The sequence below is a fragment of the Coffea eugenioides genome, chromosome 2 (genome assembly GCF_003713205.1).
Source record: "Coffea eugenioides isolate CCC68of chromosome 2, Ceug_1.0, whole genome shotgun sequence".
In the NCBI taxonomy this organism is placed as follows: domain Eukaryota; kingdom Viridiplantae; phylum Streptophyta; class Magnoliopsida; order Gentianales; family Rubiaceae; genus Coffea; species Coffea eugenioides.
This window is the reverse complement of record NC_040036.1, coordinates 73,637,786-73,655,838: the sequence shown is the minus strand read 5'-3', so window position 1 is coordinate 73,655,838 and position 18,053 is coordinate 73,637,786. Positions and strand designations below refer to the sequence as shown.

The following is an 18,053-nucleotide window of genomic DNA, read 5'->3' as shown; positions in this document are numbered from 1 at the left end:
AAACTGCCTATGTTGCACTGGAGAAAACCATAATTTGGAAAAAGAAAATATATTAAGGATGCGGGCTCTTGAATTTCAAACACCAAGAACAATATAGGATCATATCATGATCCAATGAGAATAATTATACAAGCCAAATCTCTGGCATTTACAAGATTCGGCAGAGAAAAGAAAAAAATGTCAAGGACTATGAAGAACTAAACTCCGAGATACTCTACAACTCGTCGTAAGGTTCGTCTTCTGCAGATTCAGAAGAGCTCCCACTGCTCTTTTCGTATGCCATCTTTATAACAGGATTACACACAGCTTCCACCTCTTTCATTTTCTCATCATAATCGTCCTTGTCAGCATTTTGGTTATCATCTAACCATTCCAATGCATCCTTCAGGGCACTCTCAATCTTTGTTTTGTCATCAGAATCAATCTTGGCCGCAAGTTTGTCTTTGTCATTAATGGTGCTCTTCATATTGTAAATGTATGTTTCAAGCTTGTTTCTTGCATCAATCCTCTCGCTGACCTTTTTATCCTCCTCAGCAAACTCCTCAGCCTCCTTTACCATCCGCTCAATCTCCTCCTGACTAAGTCGCCCCTTGTCATTGGTGATGGTAATAGATTGCGCCTTCTTTGCTGCCTTGTCCTCAGCTCTGACGTTTAGTATGCCATTTGCATCTAGCTCAAAAGTGACCTCAATTTGAGGCACTCCCCTGCAAGAAAAGAAACCATTTCGTGAGGCAAAGGTCAAGAGAAAGATCCACAGCCACAAAAAAGAAAAAAATATCCACAGCACAACTTTTGGTTTACATTCTAGTTTAAGTATGAAACAGAGAAACTCGCAATGGACATCAACACTCTCTCTCTATGTACTAGAATACCTTGGGGCCGGAGGAATGCCAGACAACTCAAACCTCCCCAATTCACGACAATCCTTTGTTAAGCTCCTTTCACCTTCAAAAACCTGTCGACCACCAGAATAAGCACTTATGAGTTGCTACAATACAGGAAAGTAGAAGAACTTCGTTTACAATTGGAAACTATTCCATCTGTAAAGTAACATAAGCCTTAGACTTATTCGTTTTCCTGCTATGAACGTATACTGTCTGGAAGGCTACCATACCTTGATAGTCACTGTAGTTTGCTGGTCTTGATAGGTTGTAAAAATCTGAGATTTCTTGGTTGGAATGACAGAGTTTCTTGGAATCAATTTGGTCATCACTCCTCCCACAGTCTCAATACCTAGGCTCAGCGGAGCCACATCTAGTAAAAGAATGCCTGCAGAGAGACGTAGAAAAGTAAGTTCTAATTCTTCAAATTATTGCGCAAAACTAAGGCTAACATAGAGATTCTTAACAGCGGACTATCAAGAAAAGTAAGACTGCTTACCCTTGGTTTCTTCACCACCTTCACCACCAAGTATTCCACCTTGAACAGCTGCTCCATAAGCTACAGCTTCATCTGGATTGATTCCTTTGCTCGGTTCTTTCCCATCAAAGAAATCCTTCAATAGTTGCTGCACCTTAGGTATCCTAGTGCTCCCACCAACGAGTACAATTTCATGGATGTCAGTCTTCTCCAAACCTGCATCCTTCAAGGCCTGCTTTACTGGCCCCATCGTCTTTTTAAACAAATCCATGTTCAATTCCTCAAATCTGGCTCTTGTGAGTGGTTCTGAGAAGTCAATACCACCAAAAAGTGACTCAATCTCAACACGGACTTGATGCTGGCTGCTCAAGGCCCGCTTTGCTCTCTCACATTCCTTCCTCAGCTTCCCAAGAGCCTTTTTGTCATTGCTGATATCCTTGTTATACTTCTTCTTGATCAGCTTCACAAAATAGTCCATAATCCTATAATCAAAATCTTCTCCTCCCAAATGTGTATCTCCGCTAGTGGCAAGAACCTCAAACACTCCATTGTCAAGACTCAATATGCTAACATCAAATGTACCACCACCGAGATCAAAAACTAAAATGTTCATCTCCTTCGATTTCTTATCAAGACCGTAGGCAATTGCTGCTGCTGTTGGTTCATTAATTATCCGTGCAACATTAAGCCCTGCAATAGTCCCTGCATCCTTGGTAGCCTGCCTCTGAGCATCATTAAAGTAAGCTGGAAACAAAACAAAACCATTAAAGATTGAACCAAATTGTCAAAAATTCCCAAGAACAAAACGTAAGTCCTGAAATTGCTGACTATACCAGGAACAGTGATGACTGCACTTCTGATTTCTTTTCCCAAATATGACTCCGCTGTTTGCTTCATTTTTTGCAAGATCATAGCACTGATTTCTTCAGGGCTAAACACCTTGACCTCTCCATCTTTGATCTTCACCTGTATATAAGGCTTCCCATCTTTGTTTACAATCTTATAAGGCAACATCTTCATATCTCTCTGAACCTCTGGATCATCAAACCTGCCATAGAAAAAGTTCAGAATAAAATCAAACCCACATTTCAGCCTAGTAGTACATTAGGAAAAATGTAACAAGCTCCAAACTTACTTTCTTCCAATCAGCCTTTTAACATCAAAAATGGTTCTTTCCGGATTAAGGGCTGCCTGATTCTTTGCAGCTTCTCCAATCAACCGCTCTGTATCAGTGAAGGCAACCCATGATGGCGTAATTCTGTTTCCTTGATCATTAGCTATAATCTCAACATTTCCATTTTTGTATACTCCCACACAAGAATATGTTGTCCCAAGATCAATTCCAATCACCGTCCCAAGATTCTTCTTCTGAGATTCCTCTGCAGCTAGTGTTATCCCTAACAAGAATTCTGCATAAATGCAGAAACGGAGTTACAGATGGTGCAAACTTTTTTTTTCCTTCCTTTTAATGCTACAGAACCCATTAGTCCCATACTGCTAACTACAAAAACATGAATGAGCCTATCAAGAAATAAAAAAGAGCGGTTCAAGAAATTGGACAAAGAAATGCAATGCAACATACCTGAAACAAACAGAAGAAAAATCCATAATGCTTTGCTCTTCTTGTAACCCATTCTTGTTCTCAATATCCTTGTTAACTCTTTGAATTTCCCTAGTAACTAATTAAAATTTTTCACAATTTTGGCTAGTTGAAGATTGAAGATGAATGACCAATTTTAGCTTAGCAAGTTTGGATGGGAGAATCAGAATCAGTGGAGCATTTATTATAGTTTTGGATAGTACTTGGGTGGGAAAACAGTAGTGTATTTGCTAGAGTGTTCTGGTCGCGTCTGTTAAAGACACGCAAGAAGTTGGTTTTGCTATGGTGTCTGCGCCTGTAGATTAGCTCCACGTTACGGAGCCAATAGGAAAGGAAAACGTTTGCTTTTCTAGTCATATATTGTGTACTGATCGGTGAGTCTTGAAAGTTCTTTGATTTGGGTTAGAATTGATGATTAAAAGACGCTTTTGCCAATAATTTGCTTTCTTTACTAGGGCCAAGCAATTGGCGCTCCAACATGCAAAAAAATGGAATATATGAACTAAAAGAAGGGAAAACTTGTAGTAGCTTTTTTTTCACGACGATTGATACTTAATTTCCATTACTCGAAAGCCAATTAACGTTAGAATAATTTCAATGCAAAGTGGGCTTAAAGCTAATCTTGGATCAACTCTATGTTCATGGTAATTCGGGTTAATTTTTTCGAATGACAGAGAATTTTGATAGCAATTCAGAGTGAGTGATTCATGATACGTGTGGAAATTATCACAAATCTAATAAAATAAGAACCTCTTTGAAGATTGTAAAGACCAAAATTAAACTGCACATGTGAAGGAGTTATAACTTTAAATAGTAAAGACATGAAATAGAATGAAGTCGTGAATTGACTCTCAAATACTACACCTCCGGTATTTTTTGACATTTGAGATGATTCCGTTACGGATGATCGTTTCCATTATTTTGACACTTTAATTCAAATCATGAGGGGGTTATGTATAGCTTTTGAAACTATAAAGGGATTATGTAAAAAAAATGTAATTTGTCCAAAAAAGAAAGAAAAGTAAAAAAGCAATACAATTTCTTACTTTACATTATATAAACTCTGGAGCTCTTAAACTTCTTTAACCCCTAATAACTTTTGGTTAACTGGTGTTAAGACTTTATATGTGTTTAAACCTTTGCTTACATATGGCCTCTTCTCTTTATTGATTTGAAAGGATACCTTAATATTGGAAGGATTCTTAATTTGTCTATGCGATCCATTTCTAATCAATTTTGAGGAATGATCTGTGCAGTGCAATGTAAACTTTGAATCAAATGCTAAACCTTTTTTTTATATATAACTATTCAAATTATAGGGTCTGCAAAATGTAGTGCTAGAAATTAAAATACTTTGCCCTACTTTTGGTGTTTATTGTTATATACACGAAGGCCATGGCAGACAATTTCCAGCTCCTTCATTTTTTTCCCTTTTTGGTTTTATATGGAATCCATAATGGATAGTTTGATTAATCCTGCTGGTTGGGCACCATGGTTGGGGGATTTTGCACCAAATACATTGCATAATGTGCAGTACAATAATACTGGTCTGGCTATCAAAACACTACCAAAAGGTTTACATGGCCTGGCTATCATGTGATCACAAATTCAACTGATGTTGCTAATTTCACTGTGTCCAACTTCATAGCTGGAGACTTCTGGTTGCCTGCCGCTGGAGTTCCTTGTATTGGTGCATTTCTGTATTAGTAGAGTGATGATTTCTTATTTTCTTGGAGCTGATTAAAGATTAATGAAGCAAAAACTAACAAATGAAGACCAATTAATCTCTCTCTCTTTTTTTTTTTTTTGAAACAAAAGATATTTTGATCAAGATGCCAAATCACATTAAGCTTCCAATTCTCCTTCGTTTTTCCACAATCTTTTTCTTGTAATCAGAATAAATATTCCCTGACTTTTTCTTTTTTTTTTTTCAGAAATTTTAGAAATAAGTAGTTAAACCTAACTCCCCAAGTTAACCTCAAAAGCCACGGTGGTAACTCCTGAGGCCAACCTGGGGACTTATTTACCCAACTCCCAAACCCCCTTAAATCGATGTGGGACTACGGGAAAGTCAGTAGGGAAGCTGCTACTAGATGTTAAGTAACACCCACAAACCCCAGAAACCTTCCTTGCGTCTTTTTCTTTTTTTCAGAAATTTTAGAAATAAGTAGTTAAACCTAACTCCCAAGTTAACCTCAAAAGCCACGGTGATAGCTTATGGTTTTGTAGCATCTTCCTGCCCTACTCTGTTGACTTATCCAGCTATGCCATCCACAATTTGTCCATGGTTATGGATTTTGAATTGTTTGTTGCCTTGTCCTCAGCTGTCACATGCAATAGTCCATCAGAATCAACATGAAAAGTGGCCTTAATTTTTGGCACCCCCCTGCCAAAAAATGAAAAACCATTTAATCACTGATTGCAAATCTTGAAATAACAACACAGACCATCTGAAAGATCTAATTCTACTTAACCAATCACAAGTTGGCAAAAATCTCTCTTAACATGTTTTTGCATCACTTTTTCTTTTTTATTCTTTTAGCCACATTTTTATCTCATATATATCACATAACAAAATAAAATGCTCCAGTAACTTTTCGACCAGAGCACAGTCAATGTTAAGATCAAGAATGAAATGGGAAGAACCTGGAAAAAAAACTGCTTATTTCATCCTATTTGAAGGTTGCTCGGGGGATCTAAGTTTATTTGCCGAAATTCTTACTTTCTTAAGAAAATGTCAGGAAGGAGAAATGGACCTTTTTCTTTTGGACTCTAGCTAGATAAGTCTCTCACCTTGGGGCAGGAGGAATTCCAGAAAACTGCAACATTCCCAACTTGCGACAATATTATGTCAATCTCTCATTGCCCGAAAAAATCTGACATGAGTATAAGCCTTGATTAATGCAGCATACAAAGAAATACTCGTGGCTCCATCTGGATTCTTATGTACTTCAAACATTTGATATATATATATATAAAAAAAGGGTTTTTCTAACGGTATCTATAGCGCATTCGTTAACACATCTAATATCCACTTAACCTATCATGTATTTACATAAACTAACAATTATTACCCTTCCTTGCATTTATATACTTTCCCTATTTAATCTTACCTATTTTTATTTGTATTTATTTACTTTCCCTAATTAATTTCACATTTCAAAAAAATATGACACTTGAAATATATCTTAATGAGTCTCCTATGGCACCCGTTAGATAGACCGATAAAAAAAATTTCAAATATGTTCTCCAAAAACCTTTCCATTATACATAAGCATTCGTGCTAGATAAAGTACTAAAGTAATGTGTTTACTAGTCCCGAAAGACACCATAGTCTAATGGAGTCGGGCTACTTCTTCTATGTCATTTTCTGATCTTTGTAAAACAAAAAAATGCCACAGAACAGAATACTTAGGCCATTTACCTCCTTTTCTTTTCTCTTTTTTAGGTAGAAAAATACAAGCACATTATTTATAGAATACAACATGTTGTAAAAATCTGAGATTTCTTTTTTGGTACTAGTGACCCCCTTGGGATCACATCCGTCATTACTCCTCCTTCGGTCTCAATACCTAGGCCGCTGGGAGACACAGGAATCAGAACGACTGCAAGGAAAAATGGCATAATTAGATAGGATTATATTTCTTTGAAATTATGAACTCCTGAATTTATGGTCAAAAATTTCAAGTACATAAAATATTACTACAATTTACGAGTACTTATATTGCTTACTGTCTTGTATATAATGACTGCCTTGTATATGATGCGTTTTTTGATCAATTGCAGCCTTCCCATTCAAACGCTGTGTTTTCTGCTTCTCATACACAGCGACACAAGAATTTGTTGCCCCAAGCTCAATGCTAATTGCTGTTTCAACATTCTGCTTATCAAAAACCCCTCCGCAGCTGCAGATGTTCCGAGAACCATTTCTTTAGAATACCGAAAGAAAACAAGGAAAAAGGTTATGGTTGTTCATTAAGCTGAGATCATATTTCTTGAAATTATTAGAAAACACAAACCAAAAAAAATAAAAATTGGAACCCATCTTAAGCAATATTAATTGGTTGAGATGCTAAGTTCTAACGAAAACCTGAATTACAAAATAACTAGAACTCTTGCCAAAATACAGTTTTATACAGTATAGATGTGACATGATCAATTACTTGAAACTAAACGAATCTAAAAGATTAACAGCATACTTAGCAAGGTTATGAGCAGGCACATTAAACGACTTAGAAATCCATGCAACTTCTCCGGCACATGGAATCTTGACATAAGACAATGATATCATCAATCAACAAACCACGTGATGAATCGTCAGATTCCAAACGATCCAGTATTTTGACTACTTTTTGTGAACCTCCTTCCAAAACAATCTTATTGAAACCCAAAACAACTGTTTTTATACAGTATAAATGTGACATGATCAATTACCTGAAACTAAAAGAACAAGAATCCAAACTGCTATATTCTCGGTGTACCTCATTATATCTTGGTTGCAAGATTTGACCCCTCGTGCATATATTTATGTAGTGAATTAGTTTAGCCAAGAGATCAAAGATTATTGGGCAAGTTTGAGACTTTGTAGGGTTTTGGGGGCGGAAGTTAGAGGGAGGGACTAACCAATATTGTATAGTCACTGTGTGAAATCTGGCCAATATTTTGATGACACTTGGGAGTCGTTTCGGTGTGGTGATTGCGGCTGTAATTTGGTTCCACGTTGTCGGGCCTATGGAAATGGGACACGTCAGTCTTTGATGACATGGATTTATGTGTAGTTGATTTTTGGGCTTATGAAAAGAAAACTTAAGAGGGATATTTGCCAGCCAAGGACAATCAACACAAATCTTGTGTCTCTTTTGAGTTTTGACATTGAATTAAGAAAAAAGGAAAAAAAAAACATAGTATTATTTAGATAACTTTTAGTACTTCATCATAACACAAATCTTGAATTCCTTGACAGATTAATGATGCTTGCTTGTTGAGACCAAATTGAAAGCCAAAATTAAGCTCCATACTCTGAAAAGCTTTCCACATATCACTTGTATAACCAGTTCATACCGTAGTTTTTGTAAGGAGAACTCAAATTGACAGAAGCAGTTTTGACCACACTAATAATTCTCAAGATTATGATTATTACACGTTTAAATACGAAGATTTGTCAAGTTATCCAATTCAACGTCTTAATGAATTTTTTTGAAAAAAGTTCGTGTAATTTAGGGGTTGAATTTCAAGCTTAAAGCATTTATGTTAAATAACCCTCCACTTTGCTATTTTAATTTATGATCAGAGGGCACAAATTAAATAGAAGAAATCCTTTTTCATAAACTAAACTGAGTGGCAAGGCCATCTACTATTTTGATTATTATTGATCATGGATGCATACCACTATGAAGAAGTAAATACACATTATCCGAACCTGATGTCCCATTCTGGATGATGATAGAAACTTAGGGCGCTTGGTTCACGCTCAGGAATTGGAATTGGATATGGAATTATATGCAAAAAAATCAGTATGGGTATGAGCTACTGGAATTATATTTAATCCAGAATAAATTTAACAAAGAAAACAAAAAAAAATGTCCATCATTTTTTTCAAGAAAAAGAAAACCTATGACATGAATTACCTGAAACAAAGAGAAGAAGTATCCATAATGCTTAGGTCTTGTGTTAACTAAATATGTTTTTTTGTTTCTTTTTCGAGGTTGTTTTCTTTTTATATTTCTTCTTTTTGTATATATTTCATATCGTAGATTGGCTAAAGGATCAAAGACAATTGAAAATTTTCAACCCCTGGTAGAGAATTGGAGGGGCTAATTTATAGTTTCTGAAAACTTTTGGGTAGCTAAAGGTATTTGCCAGAGTGTTCTCCAATATGTAAAACGTCATGAGGAGACCGAGGGGTTTTGGTAATTTGCAGTGCACTCGCGAATCAGCTGCACGCCATATATCCAATAGCAAAATGACACGTTTCCCTATGATATCATTAAGTCCCAGAGCCGAGTTCTTGATTGGTATAAAATGGAGGGCCCAAGAAGGTTATTTTAGTCAATGAGTTATGATTTTAAAATAAAATATACAGAAAATGGGAAAAGAATCGTATTTGTTTGGATAGCCTCTCATTATCCCAAATAATATTTTGCTTGCATCATAAACACATTTTCCAATCCAACTTTTTATATTTCCAATCACCTTTTTATCTTACATACATCACATCCTAAAAAGTGCTACAGTAATTATTTCAAATAATATTTCAACTAATACTCTATCCAAACAAAAATTCTTTTTGGACTTGAATTTTAGAGAAATAGTAAATAATCTGAAATTAACATCGGAAAAAAAGGGGTAAAAAATGCACTCTAGTGGAACTATTACTTCATATTTTGAAAATTTTTTAAAACTAAGATTGAAAATAATTTTTTCAAAAGTAAGATCGTATATAGTTTGTTAGGTTAAATGGATTTAACAATGATATGAACAACTTAACCAAGTTAAAATATTCAATTATTCCTTTTGTTTATTAACTCACAATTTAAGAAGTTAAATCGGAAACTATCCCTCCACCTTCACCCTTTTTTTTTAGGTCTCAGTACTTTTTCTTGTTGAAATTATTTTTAAGTTAAATTGAAAACTCAAATTTTCAATCTTTTTATTTTTTTTCTTTTTTGAGAATAAAGGATAATTCCGATCACACTCGAAGAAGACAAATATAGAATGAAATAAAAAAAAAGGAAAAATAAAAATAGACGGAGTTGTAGTGAGAAAAGGAATGCAATCCCTCCCTCCTAAGTTTTGACACAAAGTGACGTTGTGGAAAGTGTTTGAACCAATGAAATTGGTTCTTGTTGAAACATACATTGCATCATCCCAAGTTCCCAACCAATTCAAGAACTCGACAGTCGACAGAATTTGGATACTGTTTTGACCCTTTTCTCGCACTGCAAAGCTATAAATACACATCCCACCAGCCCCCGATAGGCATCGTCCCATATCCCCAAGCCTTCAGATACCAATACATATTAGTTTCAATATTCTTGATTCATATCTCTCTATTCCTAAGACACACAGCACAACAATGGCTAGTTCTTCTTCCGTGAAGAATAAAGCTTTTTGGCTTCTTCTCCTCTTCGTTTCAGGTACTCATTCGTAGTTGTAAATAGTACTTATTTGTTTCTAAGGATCATCAATTCGTTAATATAATACTATACTCAATTTTCTTGGACGACTTCTTATATTTTTCCGAACTTTCGTTTACCTGCATCTGCATGTATGTTAACAATGTTTCCGGAGACCACCAATAAATTTATGAATTGTGCATGGAAAGAAGAGAAGATTGCATGGTGTAACAACTTTAATATTCCAATTACTTTATGCTAATTTGGAACAGTAATTTTCACCTGTTTGATTGCTTGGCTAACTAGAAAAATTTCAGATGATTAATTATACTTTTGAATTAGAATTTTGCATCAGAATGTTATCTGTAGTACTTATCAATATCGAACAATCCAACTTGAATAGTTCTACAACTTGTTTTGCTTGAATTAGGCAAATATACGAGGGAAGTCTCTAACTTCTTTTTTTTTTTTTTTTTTTTTTTTTGACAAATTGTGAAGAATTCTTGACAGGGGTAACATTAGCTGCAGAGGACAGTCAGAAGCAAAATCTTGGGACAGTGATAGGCATTGACTTGGGGACTACGTACTCCTGTGTGGGGGTGTATCGAAACGGTAACGTTGAGATCATAGCCAACGACCAAGGAAACAGAATCACCCCATCATGGGTAGCATTCACCGATACTGAGAGATTGATTGGAGAGGCTGCGAAGAATCAGGCAGCCCTTAACCCCGAATCCACCGTCTTTGATGTTAAAAGGTTTATCGGAAGAAAGTTCGATGATCCTGAGGTTCAAAGAGACATGAAGCTCTTGCCTTATAAGGTTGTCAACAAAGATGGGAAACCTTATATTGATGTCAAGATGAAGAACGGTGAGATGAAGTTGTTAAGTCCAGAGGAAGTCAGTGCTATGGTGCTGCAAAGGATGAAGCAAACAGCTGAGTCTTATTTGGGAAAAGAAGTTAAGAATGCAGTTGTTACTGTTCCAGGTACATTATCTATTTAAGATAGTTAAAATCTTGCCCTGCTTTTAATCAAAACCATCGATGTTAAATTAGAATAACTAGTTGAGGTTGGTTTTTTGCATCTGATTTCTGATTGTGTATTTGCATCTGCAGCTTATTTCAATGATGCACAAAGGCAAGCTACCAAAGATGCTGGCACTATTGCAGGGCTGAACGTTGTTCGGATTATTAATGAGCCGACAGCAGCTGCAATTGCTTATGGTCTTGATAAGCAACAAAAAGAGAGGAATATTCTAGTTTTTGATCTTGGTGGTGGTACTTTTGATGTTAGTATATTGGCTCTTGATGGAGGTGTTTTTGAGGTTCTTTCCACCAATGGCAACACTCACTTGGGAGGAGAAGATTTTGATCAGAGAGTGATGGACCATTTTGTAAAATTGATTAAGAAGAAATACAACAAAGATATCAGCAATGATAAGAAGGCTCTTGGGAAGCTCAGGAAGGAGTGTGAGAGAGCTAAGAGGGCCTTGAGTAACCAGCACCAAGTGCGCGTTGAGATCGAGTCACTGTTTGATGGAACTGACTTTTCTGAGCCACTGACGAGAGCAAGGTTTGAAGAATTGAACATGGATCTATTCAAAAAGACCATGGCACCAGTGAAGCAGGCCTTGAAGGATGCAGGCTTGGAGAAGAGCGCCATTGATGAAATTGTGTTGGTTGGAGGGAGCACTCGGATTCCTAAGGTGCAGCAGCTGTTGAAGGAGTTCTTTGATGGAAAAGAACCAAGCAGGGGGATCAATCCAGATGAGGCCGTAGCTCATGGGGCAGCAGTTCAAGGTGCAATCCTAGGTGGTCATGGCGGCGAAGAAACTAAGGGTATGTGATTTTCATATAGCAATTTGTTCAACTTTGATCGGTTCAATTTGGGGAATGACTTTAAATGTGACGTCCATGTGGTTCTGCATTCTGTCTTCCGCAGATGTACTTGTCATTGATGTAACTCCCTTGAGTCTGGGGCTCGAGACCGTTGGTGGAGTTATGACAAAATTGATTCCAAGAAACAGTGGCATCCCAATCAAGAAGTCTCAGGTCTTCACAACTTATCAAGACCAGCAAACTACAGTTTTAATCAAGGTATGATCAAATGCTGATAACTTTGTTACATTGTTAGTGGGAAGAGATCTTTAATCCTCTTTTAACTGGCACTAGTACAAAAACCAATTTCTTGCTGGAAACTTGTAGGTTTATCAAGGTGAAAGGAGCCTAACAAAAGATTGTCACGAGCTAGGAAAATTCGACTTGTCTGGCATTCCTCCTACTCCTAGGTAAGTTAACACAATCTCTAAGACAAACAATCAATTAATTCTTCTTCAACCTTTGAGATGAACTTCCTAAACAATGCTTATCATGTGGTTGCAGGGGTGTGCCCCAAATTGAGGTCACATTTGAGGTGGACGCGAACGGTATCTTACAGGTGACTGCCATGGACAAGGCAGCAAAGAAGTCGAACTCAATTACCATCACGAACGAGAAAGGGCGTCTAACGCCGGAGGAAATTGATAGGATGGTAAAGGAGGCAGAAGAGTTTGCAGATGACGACAAGGAGCTGAGAGAGAAGATTGATTCTAGAAACAAACTCGAGAGCTACATTTACAACACGAAGAGCTCCATCAGGGATGATGACAAGCTCGCGGACAAAATTGATTCTGATGACAAGGAGAGCATTGAGACAGCCCTGAAGGATGCACTTGAATGGTTGGATGACAACCAAAATGCAGAGAAGTTAGACTACGATGAGAAGATGGCAGAGTTAGAAGCTGCATTCAATCCTATCATAAGGAAGGCATATGAAAGCAGTGCTGGAAGCTCTGCTGATCCAGAAGATGAATCCAACTATGAATTGTAATCCGCTTATCCTGAAGACGAATCTGACTATGAATTGCGAAGTGGAGTTTAGGAGTTGGAAATATTTTTATTTTATATTTTTTAGTTTCATTTTTGCTAATGGGTACAGATTTTCTCCATACAACAAAGGGATCACGAAGCCACAAACACACACACACAAAAGAATGATATATTGACTCCGAAGTTGTGTGATTTTATCTCTATATCTTGATTAACAAGTTCATCAGAATTTATAGGGCCCTCTCTCTTCTTCTTTTTTTTTTTTTGAATTTTTATTCTTTGTCTGTTTATGATTTCTTTGTGAGAAAGAGTTTTAAGACTTTGAAAGTGCAAAAGAATACACACTCCTATCAAGTAATTCAGTAATTCTCCGTGGCCTTTGTGCTCTTATTTGATGTCCAATCTATTTAGGTGCAGAATGGTCTAGGAAAGAAAGATCTCTACCTCAAATTTTGTGTTCCACTTGACAATTGCATGAATGTAGGACCAATTGATAACTGCATGAATGGCAGAAGAAAGGGGGGAAAGCAAAAGGCAAAGCCATTAAAGCCAAAAGGCGAAAATGGACCCATAATCAAAACAACTGCAAAAAACAAGGGGAAAAGATTTAAAAGATAGACAAATGGGCGCTGATTTAGTGCATCTCCCCTTATCTTCATGGAGCAAGTTCAATGTATCACACAAACAAAAAGTCTTGTGACCTTGTAAAGAGTACTATATAATGTTTTTTTTTTTTTTTTTTTTGACAAAAGAGCACTATATGGTTCACATCAACTTTTAGACCAAATGTGGCCATAAAACAGAAGTTTGGGACCTTTGTTACCTACCAAAAGCAAGGACAGTTGCTAGTGATAATTATTCTTGATTTTTAAAATCTAGCATCCGGGCAACGGAACAAGTTAAAAAATGTAACGTCTGTCATATTGAATCTTTTTGATCCAATATTTTAGCTAATATTTTCCATTTTTCTACCCCAAATTCCGATTTTGACGCCCTACTTATCCCAAGATACTTTCTGCACTCCTACTCATTCTAGTCCCACTCATAACTTTGGAGGGAAAGTTCGTCACAGTGATTTTTTTCAGATTTCAATTTCAATGTCATCTCATTTGAATTTTTGTTTCATTTCATTCTCCGACACATTTATCTTCGTTATATCTCATATACGTCGCATCATAAAAGTACTATAATAATTATTTTTAAAATTGAGTTGTATATAAAGTAGGCATTAGGCAAGGAAAGGATCACAGCAAATTTGCATACCATCTCAAATCAAATAACTCTCAGTTTCCTTCCGTAACTCTCCGGCCAAGAGTTCCGGTACGTTTCCCTTTCCCTGGTCTCTGGTACTTTTCTATTCCTAGTGATTTCCTATATCAGTTTTATCATGTGATCCTGACCTTTTTGAGACATCTGGAAATGATATCATTTGAGGTAGGCATTTCTGGCAGACCCATTTTGAAATCTGTGCAGTCTGTAGGATAAAAATGTTTCAGATAGATGTTTGTTTGGCAATTGCATACTTGTAGTTTGATTTCCTTATTCATCATCTGAATCTGGATTCTTGTTTTAATCTTTTTTTGTTGCTTTTCCTTTCAGTTGTCATGGTGTGTTACATGACTTCTGACTGTCAAGTATGATTTTGTGTATTCGCCTCTTTGGGTCAGGGATCGAGTATTTGTCTGATTAGATCATGTACTCTGATGTTCTTGTGGTAGCAGTGTTCCATGAGATCGTGTTCTCTGATGCTAAAATATTATTGCGGTTGCAGTGTTTCATTTGAGTAAAACAATAAAGGAGGGTTTTGTAAAATTTTTGTAACGAATGTTGAATACTGCCCTCGTTGTGCATTTTGAGCCATATGATTCTCTCATATAGGAAGTAGCCAAGCCCATTGAAGTTGATTTTGTTTAGTGACAATTTAGTAGTGGGCAAGCTGTTGAGAACGATTAGTTATTATTCTTATGCACACAGGGAGTATCATGTGTCCCTTCTTATAAAGGGATGAAGTAAATATAGCACGCATAGGGTTCTGTAGGACTTGTCTGTGAGCCAGCCCATTTGTGCAAGTGAACAAAGCTTGAGGGTTTCTCAAATATAAACACAAGCAGCAGCGGCCGCGGGAGCTTTCTTCCTTTTTACGTTTAGGGAGTTAGAAAAAGGTCAGTCGCCACTCTTTCATTTTGGTGAAAAACGACGAAGAGAGAAATAGCAGAAAGAGAGAGAGAGAAATAACTTCAAGGCCTCGGTTGGAAGGTGATTTGAAGTCCGATTGAGACAGGTGATTTGAAGTCCGATTGAGACGAAACTTCACACACACGCGATCCTCTCGTCAAGTTCTACTCATCTTCCTATTCAGATTTTGAATTTCCTCTTCGTTTGGTAACACCTTTCCAAACCCATTTCTTTGACAGTTATAGTTTTTGGGGGTGATTTTATAGCAGATTTGCTTAGTTGATATTAATGATATTATTGTCATCCGAATTTTTCGAATAGACCTGTGTATTCCTATTATTGTGATAGTGGAGATTTTTTACTGGATTAGATCCTGTGATTTTTTCTAATTTGGGTTTTCCACGTAAAAAGTTTGGTATCATGTGTCTTTTATTTTTCTTGCATTTTATTATCACTGCTAGTATTATTACTTGGTGATTTGGTTTATTCCTATTTTAACTGATACTTGGGGAAAGAGAAATTTGTCGTGGGCTAACTCTGATATTGTGTAACTATACCGGTACCCTTTCCCAACGGGTTCTTTTGTGTTGGGTTTTGGATGTTTCGTTACAAACAGGTAAGAAATAGGAGTTAAAAAAATTAAGGGAAAAAGATTTTATGGAAAGCAGCTTATCTTTTTTTTTTTTTCCGAGCAAAGGCAGCTTATCTTAGAGCTAAAGAGTTGATTAATTGGCCGGAGACTGATTGAATAGAACCTTGATTTGTTATGAGCTCCTGATTTTTGTTTGTCTAATCTTGCAAGAGCCTTTGATTAGTTGTAGGTTGCATCTGGAGTTTGAGATTTGTGTATGTAGATTACTCAGTGAATTGTCCTTTCTCCACTTCTCTCTTTCGTCATAGTTTCCTTTTGTTTTGTTCTTATCTCTTTTTTGCTCTCTATCTGCCGCAGATTGCCAATACTCCATGGGTAAAGCGGCGAGAAAGAAGAGGCATGAAACCGTAACAAATGAAGCTCATCGCATAGGGTTGGCAGTAGTAACTGATGAAGATTCTGAAACAGAGGTTGCCTCAATTCAGCAAGTTGATGCCAAAATTGAAGCTCTCACCAATAGGTTCGACAGTATCCTTGGGGTTGTCAAAAATATGTCTGTGCAACTTGAAGAAATATCATGTGGTATGAAGGGTCTAATGAACAAGGGGAAGAAGATGGATGCTTGTGGCATATCAACTCGAGAAGTGTCTGATAACTTAGAACTGGGGCGAGACATCATTGGAGAATTTCATAATCTGAAACAGACGGGCTCTGTCGCGGAGTATCAAGAGAAATTTGCTGAGTTGAGAGACTTGTTGATGACAATGAATTATGGGCTTACAGAAGATTATTTCATTTCCAGTTTCCTGAGTGGACTCAAGGAAGAAATTAGACGTGTAATCCGCAAGCCAAAACCAGAGACCCTTATTCATGCTTTCAACCTTGCACGCATCCAGGAAATAGCAATTGAAGTGATGAAAGTGAAGTTAGTCTCTTCAGAAATGAGGACTAATCGAGAGCAAATCTTGCCTTGTGAATCAGTTGATGTTTTCATTGATCAAGGCCACCCTGCCAAGTTTAAAGTTTTAGCAGGAGAAAGGGACACAACAGTTATCATATCTACTGGCGTTCCTTATAGCTTCATCGACACTGATGTAGCAATTCAGGCAGGGTTTGAGATGGAGGAGACCACGCCGCTGCTTGTGAATTTTGTATTTGGTCTATACCAAGCAGTCAGCAGATTCAGATGTCCAAGCTTCAGGTGGACCGTGCAAGGTCATGAGTTCGTAACTGATATGAGAATCGTGGAAATAAGAGCATGTGACATGGTGTTAGGCGGGGACTGGGTCTCAAATAATTACCCTTTGACCTTCACTGGAGATAGGATTGTCCTGCTAAAGGGTGGAAAGGAAATAGTGTTGCTAGATAAAACAGGATCAGCTAAGCCTAAGATGAACAAAGGGAAGTAATTGGAGAAGAATGATTGACTAACGCAGCACCGTACCTGTGCTAAACAAATGGTTAGTAGTAATAGAAAATGCTTTTTTTTTTTTTTTTGTTTAATAGAGATGGAGGAGGTTTGATGACAAGTATTACTTTGTGATAATCCTACTCTCCGGTGTGTATGCACAGCTGCATTCTTCCTTTCCCTCCTGCTACAAATTTTCATCATATCTCTGCAGTTCTTTATAATTGTTACCTCAACGCTTCTCCTCTTTCCTATGGGAATTAATCTGTGGCTAGAGGCTTTAATTTCTAGTAATTTCTCATTGTGGCACACCTGCAAAAGTGAAATGGAGTAATATACAGGCCAGTGCTGATCTTAACATCGTTAAAGAACTATTTCTAGTTGCATTGATAAGGCGTTTCTTGAAAGAATCTTTGCCGTTGCCTTTATTTGTATTTCTCCTTGAATTCTTGATTGCTCATTTTTGTTTCCATTAGGATTCGTTTCCTTACAAGAACAAATTTTATTTTTTGCTTCTCCGGGTTTGTAATTTTCTTATTAGCAAAACCTTTTATCTCGTTGTTTGTGGCATCCGCATAGAGGACTTGTAAGTCATTTTTGTGTTCTTGAATTTTGTACACGGTTCTAAACAAGAAATAACTTGGTTAAGTTTCTCCCCTCGAGTCTTTGACAAACCATTTTTGTCAGTAATGCTGCGCTGGAATAGGAAGGGCAAACCGCTGTTCATTAGTACTAGTATTTTGTAAAGGGAGAACTCTTTGTTAAGGTTGTCTTTGCTTCTCTAGTTGACTCAAAATCAGAATTGCATCCAGTCTAAGTATCCAACAAGATTTTCTTGCCACTGTCATACAACTGCAGTTCTGACAAATGTATATAATTGCATGAATTTAGAACCATTTGTTCCACTTGACAATTGCGTGAATGTAGGACCCTTGT

General features: G+C 36.9%; 3 protein-coding genes across 7 annotated transcripts; 2 read left to right on the top strand and 1 right to left on the bottom strand.

Moving 5' to 3' along the window:
• Positions 1-40: 40 nt before the first annotated feature.
• LOC113763965 (luminal-binding protein 5-like) lies at positions 41-3,139 on the bottom strand. The gene is made up of 7 exons (XM_027307967.1): positions 2,942-3,139; positions 2,495-2,768; positions 2,193-2,407; positions 1,381-2,103; positions 1,115-1,269; positions 873-955; positions 41-704 (listed from the first exon to the last, which is right to left on the bottom strand). Exons 1-7 carry the CDS (start codon positions 2,991-2,993, stop codon positions 215-217), a joined length of 1,992 nt encoding a protein of 663 aa, XP_027163768.1. The 5' UTR covers positions 2,994-3,139; the 3' UTR covers positions 41-214.
• A 6,849-nt stretch (positions 3,140-9,988) lies between these two features.
• Positions 9,989-13,100, top strand: LOC113762090 (mediator of RNA polymerase II transcription subunit 37a-like). Of its 2 annotated transcripts, none has more exons than XM_027305355.1 (6): positions 9,989-10,095; positions 10,585-11,061; positions 11,191-11,913; positions 12,017-12,171; positions 12,280-12,362; positions 12,457-13,100. In XM_027305355.1, the coding sequence occupies exons 1-6, from the start codon at positions 10,035-10,037 to the stop codon at positions 12,941-12,943; spliced, it is 1,986 nt and encodes a 661-aa protein (XP_027161156.1). In that variant the 5' UTR covers positions 9,989-10,034; the 3' UTR covers positions 12,944-13,100. The 2 variants fall into 2 exon arrangements, with proteins under 2 accessions (XP_027161156.1, XP_027161155.1); XM_027305354.1 differs by having other exon boundaries at positions 10,573-11,061.
• Positions 13,101-14,157: 1,057 nt separating this feature from the next.
• LOC113761661 lies at positions 14,158-17,347 on the top strand. Of its 4 annotated transcripts, none has more exons than XM_027304739.1 (2): positions 14,158-14,262; positions 16,067-17,347. In XM_027304739.1, exon 2 carries the CDS (start codon positions 16,081-16,083, stop codon positions 17,116-17,118), a length of 1,038 nt encoding a protein of 345 aa, XP_027160540.1. In that variant the 5' UTR covers positions 14,158-14,262; positions 16,067-16,080; the 3' UTR covers positions 17,119-17,347. The 4 variants fall into 4 exon arrangements, with proteins under 4 accessions (XP_027160540.1, XP_027160542.1, XP_027160541.1 ...); XM_027304741.1 differs by lacking the exon at positions 14,158-14,262 and adding an exon at positions 14,317-14,376; XM_027304740.1 differs by lacking the exon at positions 14,158-14,262 and adding an exon at positions 15,228-15,324.
• The last annotated feature ends 706 nt before the right edge of the window (positions 17,348-18,053 follow it).